The sequence below is a fragment of the Rhipicephalus sanguineus genome, unplaced genomic scaffold (assembly GCF_013339695.2).
Source record: "Rhipicephalus sanguineus isolate Rsan-2018 unplaced genomic scaffold, BIME_Rsan_1.4 Seq536, whole genome shotgun sequence".
Lineage (NCBI taxonomy): Eukaryota > Metazoa > Arthropoda > Arachnida > Ixodida > Ixodidae > Rhipicephalus > Rhipicephalus sanguineus.
Window position 1 is genome coordinate 13,182 of NW_023615458.1, and position 13,468 is coordinate 26,649.

At 48.2% G+C, this 13,468-nt stretch overlaps 1 protein-coding gene across 1 annotated transcript; it reads left to right on the plus strand.

The window, feature by feature from the left end:
• Nucleotides 1-2,889: 2,889 nt before the first annotated feature.
• Nucleotides 2,890-7,479, plus strand: LOC119377670 (uncharacterized; the record flags this gene model as incomplete). The annotated part of the gene is made up of 2 exons (XM_037647037.2): nt 2,890-3,289; nt 7,367-7,479. Coding segments are annotated over 2 exons (512 nt in total), but the record flags the coding sequence as incomplete, so codon positions are not given.
• Nucleotides 7,480-13,468: the final 5,989 nt, after the last annotated feature.

The following is a 13,468-nucleotide window of genomic DNA, read 5'->3' on the forward strand; positions in this document are numbered from 1 at the left end:
ACAACCCGGTCTTGTAATGACTGCGCTCCTCTGACCTTGCTTTGCATTTTTAGCGCGTGAAAACAAGAAGCATCTCTCCGGAATAGAAATATCGAGCAGTGTGCTTCCACCGACGAAGCAGGCGCCCTTTCTACATGTCTCAGCAGACGGCTCAATCATTTGGGCCCGAATTACAAACTCCCTAGTTCACATCAACAACGTCGTTTCAGAATTTCGCGCCAACGACACGAAGAATAAATACGCCGCCTTTATCGAACGAGGCTTTCCACGAAAGGAAACTTGCAATAATTGCTTCTCTGTCGAAGAATGTGGCACGGGCGAAATTATAACTTCGAATAACGAGGAAGCTTTTTTTTTTCCTTTTTGACGTAATATTTTTCTTCAGAACAACATTTTTACTCGAGCGCTGGCACGCCGCTGGAATCGCAACGACAGCACATTCTTCGCAGCGGGCGTGGGCGAGCTATGTTGTTTTAAACGAATGTACGCCCCATTAGCGATCCGTTTGAAAAGCCTGCATGGAGGCAGAAACGAAGGCGAACGAAAACGCGCTTCTAGTACGAAAAAGCGGTAACACAATGGCATTCGTAGTTCTGTGCGCACAAATACGCATACCATTTCTTTTGAACGCGAGAATATCCTTGACACGAAAGCTATAAAACTTGTACCAGAGGTGTCGTTCGAAACATTTCGAAGAATTCGGTTCAATGACACAGAAATGAAAAGTTTTGGCTCGCTACCTATATGCAACCTGTTTTTTCTTGCAAAAAATACCTCCGCTTTCTTGTGATAAAACTGGAACTCACTCGCAGTGTAGTGTTCAAGGTTTGTTCAATATATAAGCCGTTGTTTTTTTTTTCCTCGTAAACATACACTCCTAGAATATCTGGTGCCTGGTTGATTATCTGGTACAGTATGTGGGCTTGTACGTTTCTCAATTCATTGGCAAAAGGGTCAACATTCGTATAAACATTACCCGTATATAGAATGCCAAGTGTATCCCCCTCCTCTTTTAACAGCCATGCTGTTTAAGCTATCGGTAACTTGTGCTCCGTAGCGCAATAATCCGCAATAAGAAAGAAAGAAAGAAAGAAAGAAAGAAAGAAAGAAAGAAAGAAAGAAAGAAAGAAAGAAGAAAGAAAGAAAGAAAGAGAAAGAAGAAAGAAAGAAAGAAAGAAAGAAGAAAAAAGAAAGAAAGAAAAAAGGCTTTAGTTGCCTAGCTCAAAAATGATATCAAAGTTGCCATTCTGTAACTGCCTTTGGGGAAAGCATTTGCTGTTAAAGGGACACTAAAGAGCAAAACGATTTTTCCCACATTAGTAAAGTACTCTTTCACGATAATAAAAACACCACGCTTGCTGCGAGAACACGCTTAGTAAGCGAGAAAACGCGCAAAAACAAAATGTGGGTGGCGACGCCACCTTGAAGTTTCCGCACCATTCGCCGTGACGTCACGTGTTTTGACGGCGCCTACTAGGGACTACGTAGTTCCTAATCGGCAAAAATGAAGTACATTGTCCTCTGAGGTGGCCATAGACTTAACATAACAAGTTTGGGGTAACTCTGCTGAGCCAATGGCGCCAAAATACAATAAATAGACTGAAATCCGTGACGTCACGCGGGGAGATTTCGGCGCGAAATTCAAAAATGGAACTTTGAACTTGATTATCACCTCTATTAATAAACCTATGATGGCGAAGTTAACGACATTAGAGCTCTCAGAGCACAACTTATCGATCTAAACCGATTCATTGTTTCTATTTAGTGTCCCTTTAAGGAATTGATATCTATCTCGTTCCAGGTGTACAGGTGCTCCAGAAGTAAAACGGAGCATGCGAGCTGCGGCCAAACGGGGTGAAACTGCATGCCAGTGTGCTCTATCAGAAGATACGCTGCAGGTAGCGAGAGTGCGTCGGAATATCCGGCTGACCGATCGCTTGGCTCGAGCTGGCGATAAGGCGAGCATCGAAATATCGGGATGGGGTGCCGACGCACACTCGCAATCTGCAGCGCATCTCGTGACAGATTGCACTGGCGTGCAGTTTCGCACCGTTTGGCCACAGCTCGCCTGCTCCGTTTTACTTTTGGGACACCTGTACGCCTGAGTTATTCCGAGCCAAAGCGGAACCATCGGCACTAAGTGTTCTCACAATTCTCTCTTAAGTACCGATAACTGAGATTATCCGAATGCAGTTCATATAATTTGTGTACTTGACAATGGAGAAGGTTGAGTAAGACATCGCGAAGACAGCTTGGAAGACCCTTGACGCTTTGAAAATACAATAGCAGAGAAGGGGCAGAAGACACACATTCGAAAAGTAAAAACATAGCGGCGTTAAGTAACCGCACATAAGATAAACACCGCAGACGTATGTACTAAGTGATGCTTAAACAGGCATGCTTCGCTTACTTATAAGATCCACGTACCTCATGGATGCTTGGTGGTGTACTGTAAATTTTGTTGTATATCAATGAACACGTATCACTTGGCGACAACACGATTCATTAAATGGTTTACCAGTTTAACGCATGGTACTTAGAGGGTGCCAACACGGAGTACCTAGATGGCCCACTTAAAAATAACACGAGATAATTGCTTGAAAAATGATGGGATAATCAAAATATTGTATTGTCAGTACTTAAGTCAAAATAATGTGATGAGTTATGTTTATGAGTAGAAAAACAGCGCTAAAACGACAGGGCGAAGGAAGGACACAGACCACGGTGCTGATTAACAACCAACTATATGTTTAAATTATTGCTGATTTATATTTAAATCGCCAAGTCGGAACCTCCCAAGGCAACGTCCACCTTGTCTCGTAAGTCAATATTCACTTATTCTTATAATTCAGTTCCTACAATAATTTCGCGTGTCTTCAACAATCGCAGGTGCCTTGCTCAAGGCGCCGGTCCCTCAGTCCTCGACCAGGGGCCCGGACCTCGCGTACACCACGCGGCACGAGCGGCCACCCAGTGTTCACGTCCACGGTGCAAGTCACCGCGGCGCTGCGAAGCGCACGGGCCGAAAGAACAAGAGATTCGGGTGGCGCTCGCAGTCTGCCTTGGCCACCGCCGCAACGACCACGGTTGCGGCGGACGACGCGGACTCGACGTCGGACAGCGTGCCGCCGGCCACCCGGCAGCCGCTTGTCATGGAGACGACGCCCAGCGCTGCCGAAGTCACGACGGCGACCACGTCCACGCCCGCTTCGCTGCCGCCGGCACTGACCGTGACCGGCGGCGACATCGCACAAAACGGAACGTTCAACTCATCGGCGAACCTCGACGAGTGAGTATACGTCGGTGGCGCATATTTTGTGCGCGGGCCTTCGAATAGTCACACGGTCCCTATGCATTTGCCTAAGACGACTGGAAGGCGAAAGCCAGCTTGTTTAAAGTGCGGAGCCTTTTAGGGGCCTGGGCTGTCGTATGCTGTCATCGCTTGGCGGAACGCAGTAAAAACTACGTATAGCATAGCCATCTGTAGCATATTGAGCGCGCGCTCGCGCCAAGAAATCTTCTTCCCCTTGTTCTTCGAGCGCCTTGATGATCATATTAAGTGCGGAGCACTTTAGGGGCCCGGGCTGTCGTATGCTGTCGTCGCTTGCCGTAACGCATGCAAAACCAGGTATAAAAATGGAAAGGAAAAAGAGGAAGCAAGCGAGAAATAGAGAGAAAAAGAAAGGAAAAAATATGAAGAAAGAAATAAATAGAAATATAAAAAAGACAAACTGGCGAAGAGAGAAAGAAAAAGTGGAGAGAAGAAAAGGGAAGCCGAAGAGAAACATAGAAGGCTGCCCAGCACCGTACTTCCTTCAGGCTTGGCACCAAGAGTACGAAGCTGCTTTAATTTTTCTTCTCTCCCGGCTGTATTGATCCCCCCTTCCCCTCTAAAGCTTTCTGCACCCCACGTGGTTTTGCCGTGCCTCCGGGATCGGCCCACCTTTGAGCAAGCGACGATGTCATGTGGTGAAGTCATCATGTGACGCCACGTTGTGACGTCATGACGCCGCCACAAATTCCGGTGGCCTGTAACGTCATGATGACGTCACCATGTGACGTCATCACGTGCTGATGATTTCTTGCGTCACTCGTGTTCACGCCGACGCCGACCGTCACTTTCCGCGTTTGCTGAGGCATCTAAGGCTTTCGCCTTAATAACTAAACGTTGGTTTATAACGAGGCATCTAAGGCTCTCACCTTAATAACTAAACGTTGGTTTTAGGGGCTAAGCTCCTAAAGCCGTGGGTCTGTCCATCCCTTGTGTCTCGTTTTGGTACGTAGCCACGCATAGTGGGATGTATCCACTTCATGTGATAAAGATGACGATGACGACTGATGACCATGAAGAATAAGCGCGTTCCAGTATAGTGGAATGTACCCACTACACGTGATAACGATGACGCTGATGACCATGAAGTATAAGCGCGTTCCATGGCGATGACGACTGATGACCATGAAGAATAAGCGCGTTCCAGTATAGTGGAATGCATCCATAGCAAGGCCGAGTGGGATGCGCTTTTGCGCAGCCCAAACCTACAGGACCAAATCCTGGCTGTCCAGTGCGCCCGCGGCAGGGCCGTTAGGCTAGACCTGCCGGTCCCAACGTGGGAGTAGCTGAGTGGCGCGGGGCAACTCTGCTTCTGCACTGGACTCTTAATAAAGTTGTACTCTCTCTCTCTACACGTGATAACGATGACGATGACGATGATGACCCTGAAGTATAAGCGCGTTCCAGACCACACATTCTCTTTCTGCCATGGATGAAAACGATCGTGAACGCGCTCTCGCCCTCGAAATGCAAAACGGCAACGCCGACAACAAACGTTCCCGTGAGCTTAACGTCATATATGAGGACCACCGCGTTTGTGTGTCAGGTCTTTGTATGATGATCGAGTGGGCAAAATTTACGGGGATTCACGGTTTACCAGATTACCTCCGGAGCTTCGCCCACTCATCATCATTCACTTCGTGGATATGGCGTGATTTTTTTAGTTCTTTCAACATTGTGCGACTTGATGTGGTAACTCGTGAGATGCGCTGACAAATTCGTTTTAATAATAATATCTGGGGTTTAACGTCCCAAAACCACGATATGATTATGAGAGACGCCGTAGTGGAGGGCTCCGGAAATTTCGACCACCTGGGGTTCTTTAACGTGCACCTAAATCTAAGTACACGGGCCTCAAGCATTTTCGCCTCGACCGAAAATGCAGCCGCCGCGGCCGGGATTCGATCCCGCGACCTTCGGGTCAGCAGCCGAGCGCCAGACAAATTCGTTTTAAGTTTATCACAGACATCTGCAGTGGCATCGCATTGTCTATGCAGTGTCATCGCCAACCGGTAACGTGCATCCATGGTCGACTGATATTCATGAAATCATAAGTCATATGCCTCGCGTTTTCAAATTGTTTTCAAATAGCAGCGCAGCTGTCCCATACTTGCAGGTTAAGTGAAGTACATCGCACACTGTTTTTATGCATGCACACGAAGCGTTCGCTTTTGATCCAACTCGTTTAGCATAAGATAGGAGACACGCACAATCGGCAACGAATGGCTGACTGTGAATTTCCACTCGCACGCTCACCGTCGCAATCCTCGTAGTCGCGTGCTACATGCTCCTACTAATGAGGCCGTACATGTTACGTCAGCATCGGTCTCTCGATCACACGAACGTGGCCTGTGCCCCACCGGGACACTACCAAGGACGTCCGCTGACAGGCGCAGCACTCGCGCTAGTTGTGGCGAAATTCAGCCGAGTCCTGCTCCTTCCTTATATGCAAAGGCTCTGCACTGTAGTGCATGTCTGTGTTACCGCTGCGCTGGGAGATCTTAGCCGTCACAGGAGGTCACGCGCGCTAACGCATTTGTTTGCCGTTGAGCTCTCGGTTAGTTACGTGGTGCGCCAACAAGTGCCTACGGCCTTCGTGAACTACTAATTGAGCGAGCCTACAGTTACCGCGTGTGTTACGCCACATGTACTACACTCAAGGAAGGCGAACGGTTCCCGGCTGTTACGTTCAATTTCAGTTACGTTTTCAAAGAAGCAAGGTAATTCAAGGCTTTGGCTGGCTGGATGGTAGAATGTAACGAACAGCGCCAATTAACGCAGGGAGGTCGCCCCTGTGCCACACAATAGACGGCGCGCACAGACGTGTTCTCCATTGAGAACGTTGTCCAGACAATTCGCGCTTTTACTTATACAACATGTCGTTCCTTGCGACCATTGTCAGAGTAGTCAAGCGCAGAACTACCGACGCATTTTCACTGCTTAATGGAAAGCCTCCGAAGTAATGAGCAGTACTACATATCTTCGGCTTGCACAAAGCACCAGTAGGCCCATTTCAACAGAGGCCTTTAAGCATCAGAAACTCTGCAAGCAATGCTTAGAGGCATCGCAATGTTAGACGACTTGACAGCGAGAAGCGATGGGATGTGGTGGCAGAGGGCAAAGGCAGTTCACTTCCCAACCTGTGTGTGTGTGTGCACGTCGCGGCTGCTGCTCCCCGTCGGCACTGGGTCAGGCCTGTGGCCTTGAGCTGCTTTGGTCGTTGTCTTGCGCACGCCCGGTTTGCGAGCGACGGCATCGCGAGTCTTCAGATCTGCCGGCGGCGTTTTTATTCGCGTGTATGCACGCGTACTGACGACGGCACACTTCGGTCCAGGCACGCGCCGACGACCGACGGGTCGGAGACGGGGGCGTTGCCTCGTTTTCCCACCGCGCCTTGTAAATGGAACGAGTGGGCGATAGCGTCGCGGAGCACGTAAATTGTTCTCTCATAAGTTGCTCGGTTGTCCCAGCGTTTATTTGCTGGATCTTTCTCAACAGTTACGAAGTTGAGCGTACGTTTACCCCATTGAATGTGACTGGAATGCGGCGTCGTAGTTATGTCGCCGTTCAGCGGCGAGACCCCCATGGACACACTCCTTGATCTCGGACTAACGCGGCAGCAGGACAAAGGTACACGCGAAGGATTGCTCGTGCAGGTCAGCCAGTACTCTTTTTTATTTTTTTTTCGAAAGTCTGCCCTTAGGCATAATATTTATTCAGAAATAGCCAGTACTCTGTCATTATAAAACTTATTACTTCACCTGCATTCACAAAAGTGTGTTAAAATGAGTAAATTGCACTTGTTTTCTTTTATCAGCCTGAATGCACGCTGCAGAAACATGCTGCAGCATGCACACTGGTAAACCTAACCTAGCCTAACCTAACCTTGTTCTTACCTTGTTCGAGCATAGTTCATCACTCCAAGGCGCGCGAGCCTGTCATGCACTACTCCCAAGAACAGCCTGTACGCATATATAGTGCAGAGACCTGAGTACATCGGCCTTTATTCGGTGAATTTTCTTTCATTTGTCGCAGGTACGAGGAAGTGGTCGAGTACTACTACGTGTACGACGAGAACGAGACGTCGATGTCGAGCAAGCAGCGGCCGACACAATACGCCAAGCTTGCTATTCCAATAAACCGGTGATCAGCTCGGTACAATTGCTGACTGTTGTACTGTACTTGCTAGGGGATATAGTATGTACGCGCTACCTAAGATAGCAACGAGTTGGTTCAGGCGTCACGTATGCATACGTATAACATTCAAGTACAGCGCAATGGCGCCACGACTGGCTTGAACGTCGCGTTCTATATACAAATGCCATGTGAAAGTACTACACCGAATATATCGTTATATCTCAATGGGAGCTCGTTTCAATAGTAAAATAGTGATAGTTACGTTAGTGTTCGATGAGTGAATGGTTAAATCCTACAAAGTATGTTCTGGCGAGCATGTGTGAATGTGACGGCCCCTGAACTCGGTCCTCGCTTACCGTGAGCTTCACAACCGATCCTTTAATATACGTATACTTCGTATTTGTTTGTGTAAGCCATTCGAACGGTCTCAGATGAAAGCTTGCAGGGAGTGGACTTGCTTGAAAGCGGTTACGTAAGGGCGATGTTTCATCGCCACATTGACTCGCACTTCGCTCAATTTGATGCTGTACTTAAAAACCGAACGCCTCCGTCTAATTGCCAACGTTTTCGAACATAAGTTTCCGCGTTCGCCACGATCAATCTTAATAAAACTTCTCGCCGCGGCCCGTCCAAATCGACGCTCTATTTTACACACCCCGATAGGAGCAGTGTATCAACGCGGACCACTTCTCCTGCTGTCCGCGCTTCATTCGTGTCCAGCACGAAGCGAAATGACCGAAGCGCAGGTCTCGCTTCAGCGGCTAACCGTTATTTTTTTTTTTATCCGTTGGCTGTCCCGTCATGGTTCGTTTTCATGCTTTCTTGACCCTTTCCACGTGTCCTTCTCATTTCATCCCCTACTTTTTCACGCGGGGCCCTCCTTTGTAAACTGACCTCAACCGGACGCAGTGGACGGGCGAAGGAGACGAGGCCATCCGAAATGTAATTCACTTCTTCCCGCGGAAGCCGGGGAGAGTTCGAGGGCACGCGGTGGTCAGCTCGCCCAGCGACCGGAAGTAATTTCACCCGGATGCTGCGCGAGCACGGAATTGTGGAGACTGGGAGCTGTGTGCGGAAGACATCCGGCCATCGGCATTTGTACACACGTGCCCCTCATCTGCAGCGCTGATCTTCAGCGCTCTGAGTGAGCGCCTGCGAATTCTCGACGGGTCAAGCGTGTATGGCGGACCTCCCGCCTCCTTCTCCACGGCGTATGTCTTCTCCTTGATTTCCATGCGCCCACGCCGAATAGCAATGACACGCTGCGCCATACGCCCAGAAAAAAAAAAAATGTCTATTGCGTTTCGTGTCGGGCAATTTGCGGTGCCACGCGCGTGGTGGAGTCGAGGCTATTGATGAACTGAGCCGTTTCGAAGCTATGACACGACCGTTCGAAGCGGATGTTCACCATCGGCTTTCAACCCTTGTCTAGAGACAAAGGTCGCAGCATAGGATGCATGTGCTTAGAAATACCAAGATACGCGGCGACTGCGAGTAGCTAATGATGTCCAATGACATCGCAATTATAGTGCTCTGTAAAGTAGTCTGATATTATGACGTGGTTTTATACCAACTGATTTTATATCAACTGGTTTTATATCGCCTGATATTATATCTCGTAGCTTGGTGTTATCACCTGCTTTTGACATCGAAGCTGTTTGGAAAGTCGTTCCTTGTCCGGCGAACCAAAAAACTATCATCATCATAAACGGGTATGTGCAACAGAAATTGGGTAAATTGCACTACTCACCACTGGTCCAGTAAAAATGAAGAAGGCAACAGTTAGCCCAGAAAATGGCTGCGAAGCGACGGCGGTGAGCCGCCGAAGACCCCGAGTACGTGCGACGAAAGAATACTTGGGAACGGGAAGGGCAACGGCGGCTGCGATAAGACCCCGACGTGATGAAAGGCCTACGCCAACGATGACGTGCCCGTAGATGTACGAGAGGTGTGGACGCTTGGTTTCAGCGCGAGGTTCTGGCTCTCCAGTTTGGACATTGTGTCGTGTCTGTGACTGTCTGTGGTTTAACTCGAACATCCCTGCGCTGAGAATCAACGCAGGAACAACCTAGCATCACATAGCTAAAGCCTAGCAACGACCTAGAAGCAACCTAGAAACAACTCGCATCACGAAGCTAAGGCCTAGGAACAACCTAGAAGCTACGAGAATAGTCTTCAGAATCGTTCAGTTTCACTGTTTCAAGCTTTGCGCGGCTTAGTGCAAGCTTCGCCAATTTTTTTTTTCTTTTTTGAGGTCCTTGCTTGTTATGCTGCACAATTCTGCAGTTTCGAATGTACAGTACGGTTCAATGTTAAAGGGAACACTCTAATGAGCATCTTTCATAATGCTGGTCCCCAAACTGCATGCAGGTGTGGAAACATAGTTTGTGAACGGCACTGTCAAAATGAATCGGAACTGTCAACTACCAGTAGTCTTATGCAAATCTATGCCACTATGCTTTTGCAAGAGAGCGAAGTCCGGACATGCCCTGCACGCAAGCGTTCCCTTTAACAATGTACCGGTCTGTACTTTCAGTATGTCACAAGTGCTTCTGTTTTAATTGGTTAGTTTTCTTATGTATGTCGAAGAGGTGTGATTACAGTGTTGAAACAACGGGGCCCCACCCTGTATTCTTGCTCCATATGTAACCCTACATGTTTAGGGTCCATAAACTCAAACTGAGCTTCTTTACGAAGAAGCTGAGCAGGCATTTATAGTATAGTGTGCCAGCCGGTGTAGTAAAAAAAAAGGACATAAAGCACTGCACTTTGTTCGGGACCACTGCGCTTATACCAGATATCAGTAATCCTACATCGTGTTTTTCCTAAGCTGCCTCTAAGTATCTTCGCGGCTTTCGTAAGGAATGTACTCGTATAGGAGTCTAACTTCAAGAACGTTTGAGCGCGAACTTTCGGGCTTCATTACAAACAAATAAACGGTGGCTCATAGAGTGAATGCACCAGACTTTATTGGAGAGAACGTTCTTTGTCTCCTCTCCCCACATAATGTGAACCACTATCTGGTCGAATATGCGCACCCGATCCCTGAAGCAGTGCGATCAATGTTGGAGCGATGTCGATAACAGTGTGATCGAAGGCGGTGGCAGCGGTGGAGTTGGACATATCCTGGTACCAGTTCAATCTCGCGCTTATTCCCCGTACTACATATTAACCAACCAAGCTAGCCAATAAAATTTCACAGCACCATATCTCGACAAGTGCTATTGCTTGACTTTGTCGATCGTCCTCTAATGGTTTCTGTACAATTGTCTTGCAGAAATCCATTTTCGCTCAGATGTTTTTCTTTCTCGTCCTGATGTTTTACAGCGAAAGCTGTTATGAGATCATTTTAACGGCCGTTTTTGGCGCCGTAGTCCACCACCGCCGCCGCCGCCGGTGTCCGTAATCGCTATCGCGCGAAATAAGGAAAAAAAACGAAATAAGAAATAGGATGGAACGGGGTTCGAACCTGGACCCTCTCGTGGCATGGATATGAGTATTCTACCTCAGAGCCATGCCGGTGTTTGAAAGTGCTTCGCAAAAAGACCCTATACAGGCTCCATGTCGGGAAGGAACCACATTAACATGTGTAATATAGCGTGGTAGAAGAGTAAAATAACAACCAGGCGGTCACACAACGCGAATTCTGTAACCAGGCGTCACACAATGCAAATTGCGCAACGAGTGTGTTGTTGAATACTGCCAACCCATTACGAAGCGCTCTGCCATAATTCTTCATCTTCATCAGGCACAGCATCAACAAAGTGAACATAATGCCGTAAAGGTGTTTAGTGGGTACCACGGTTCTCCGCAGAATTACGAAAAATGTCATATAGTGGCTGCTTCCTTACTTCACAAAAATTATGATTTTTAGCGTAGTGGGTTCCTCGCAATTGCACTTGTATTAGTTGCCAAGGAAGCCCATAAGACCCCATTATCCATTTCCTCAAGTTCTCAATAAAGTTCTTTCCCCCCATCTCTCTCTTTCTCACGTTAACGTATGTTATATAGCGTTGTGGGAGAGTGAAATAGCGACCGGGCGTCACGCAATGCGAATTACGTAACTAGTGCGTCGTTTAAAGCTTCCAACTCATTACAAAGAGCTCAGCCATAATTCTTCATCGTCCTCAGCCGTCGCATCAACAAAGTGCACCTAATGCCTTACAGATGTGTAGCTGGCACCTCGCTTCTCCGCAGAATGACGAATAATGGCGTAAGAGGCGCTTCCCAACTTCAGAAAATTTATGATTTATGGCGTAGTGGGTACCTTGCTAGTGTACTTGCATCAGTAGCCCCAAGAGAGTTTCTATCAACACAGGTCTGCTCAGGCACCTTCTCCACTGTGCGCATTCTGTTGTGAGCTGTAAACTATTGATCATTTCTTTCTGACCTGCAGGCGATATACTACAGCACGAAAAACCCTTTTGGAAACACCTTTTCGTGCTATTGGAATGAATTTATCCGTGCCTGTGATTTTGTCTTTTGGAGCCTCTATTTCTGGGTTCTCCAATGCGAAGGTTTGCGTGGCCGTGAGGGGTTATCTCAATGAAACCAATCGGTTAAATAGCTAATTTATATTATTATCCTTCTGTGTCGACACATGTATATATTTTAAAAAATTAGGGCATTGATTTATTTTATTTTATTAATATTTTTTCCATATTTGATCAAGCGCGAAAATTTCCTATCAAATTTGTAATGTTTCATTCTTTAACCTCCGTTCTAAAATAATATAACATTTGATAAAACCACTCAATTCTTGGCCAATCCCCCACAGTGGGTGTGAGCCACAGTTGAAGGTGAACAAGAAGAAGAACAAGAGTTTACAACGGGCTCTAGAAATGCCGCTCTTCCAGCTTTCTCTGCGACTGTGCTGCGCTTTCTGCGCAGGCCTGGCGTTTTTTATTGAGAGACGAGAAACCACCCACTAATATCCGGTTGAATATAGCTCGACGTTATAAGAATCGCGCTATCCCTCCGCCTCTGTCACACCTCGGAGTTCAGCGTCCGAGAGCCATGCCGGAAACCACCCATGCAGCTAAGCCGGGGACGCCAAGGAAACGCGGAAACGTAGCAATACAGCGCACTTACCGTTACATCATCACGGAGGAGGGGACCACTTATGAAAGCTCTCCGGGCGTTTGTAGGGATTAGCGGTCCGCTTCATATTTCATCCCGGGCCCTCGACGAAGCGCGAACAGCGAAAGGAGGTCTCCCTTGACGCAACGACGAACAGCACGAATCTGTCGGACGGTGCGAGATCTGTTTGGCATTCGCTCCTCGGCAGTTCTCCGTCGACCCGACGATGCTACAGGCATGTATACGGCCTTGACACGGGAAAGCGTTCACACTAGCGCGCGCATAGGAAACTACTGCATGTTTCTGCGTGTAACCCGACACCACAGGTAACCCCTCGGTGTTGTTAGTGCTGCTGCTGCTCTTGCATCCTCAAAACAACAACAAGGAAGATAATGGCGCTTGCACGCACGCCAGAGCTCCTGTTTGCCCTTCATTCTTGTTGACCTACGAGTCGTCGACCGTTTAACTACGGGGTGGCGCAGTGCTGAGGTTATGGACAATCGGGATGCTGCGGCCACGTACAACGAACGGGAAAGAACTTTTATGTGGGGAGGCGGAAGTATCCGCCACCGCACAGTAAACTGAACACGCCTCAGGCATTGGCACTCAGACTCATGCTGGTCGGGGCATATCCTTACCCCGCACTTTTGCACAGGAACTATCCCGAAATTCAGACGTCAAACACTTGAGCGCTTTGCCTAGACTTTGCCAGCTTAGAGCACACGCTCTGGCGGTGCCCCGCGTTACGGGGTGACGAAGATGTTACATCGTCCAAATGGGATGTTGCCCTACGCAGTCCGGATCTTGAAGCACAACTACGGCATTCCAACGGGCCCGCGAAATGGCGGAGAGGCTAGGCCTTCTGTCCCGACGTGGGAGCGGTCCGCTACGTGCTAATTCACACCCCAAAGGACCTAAATA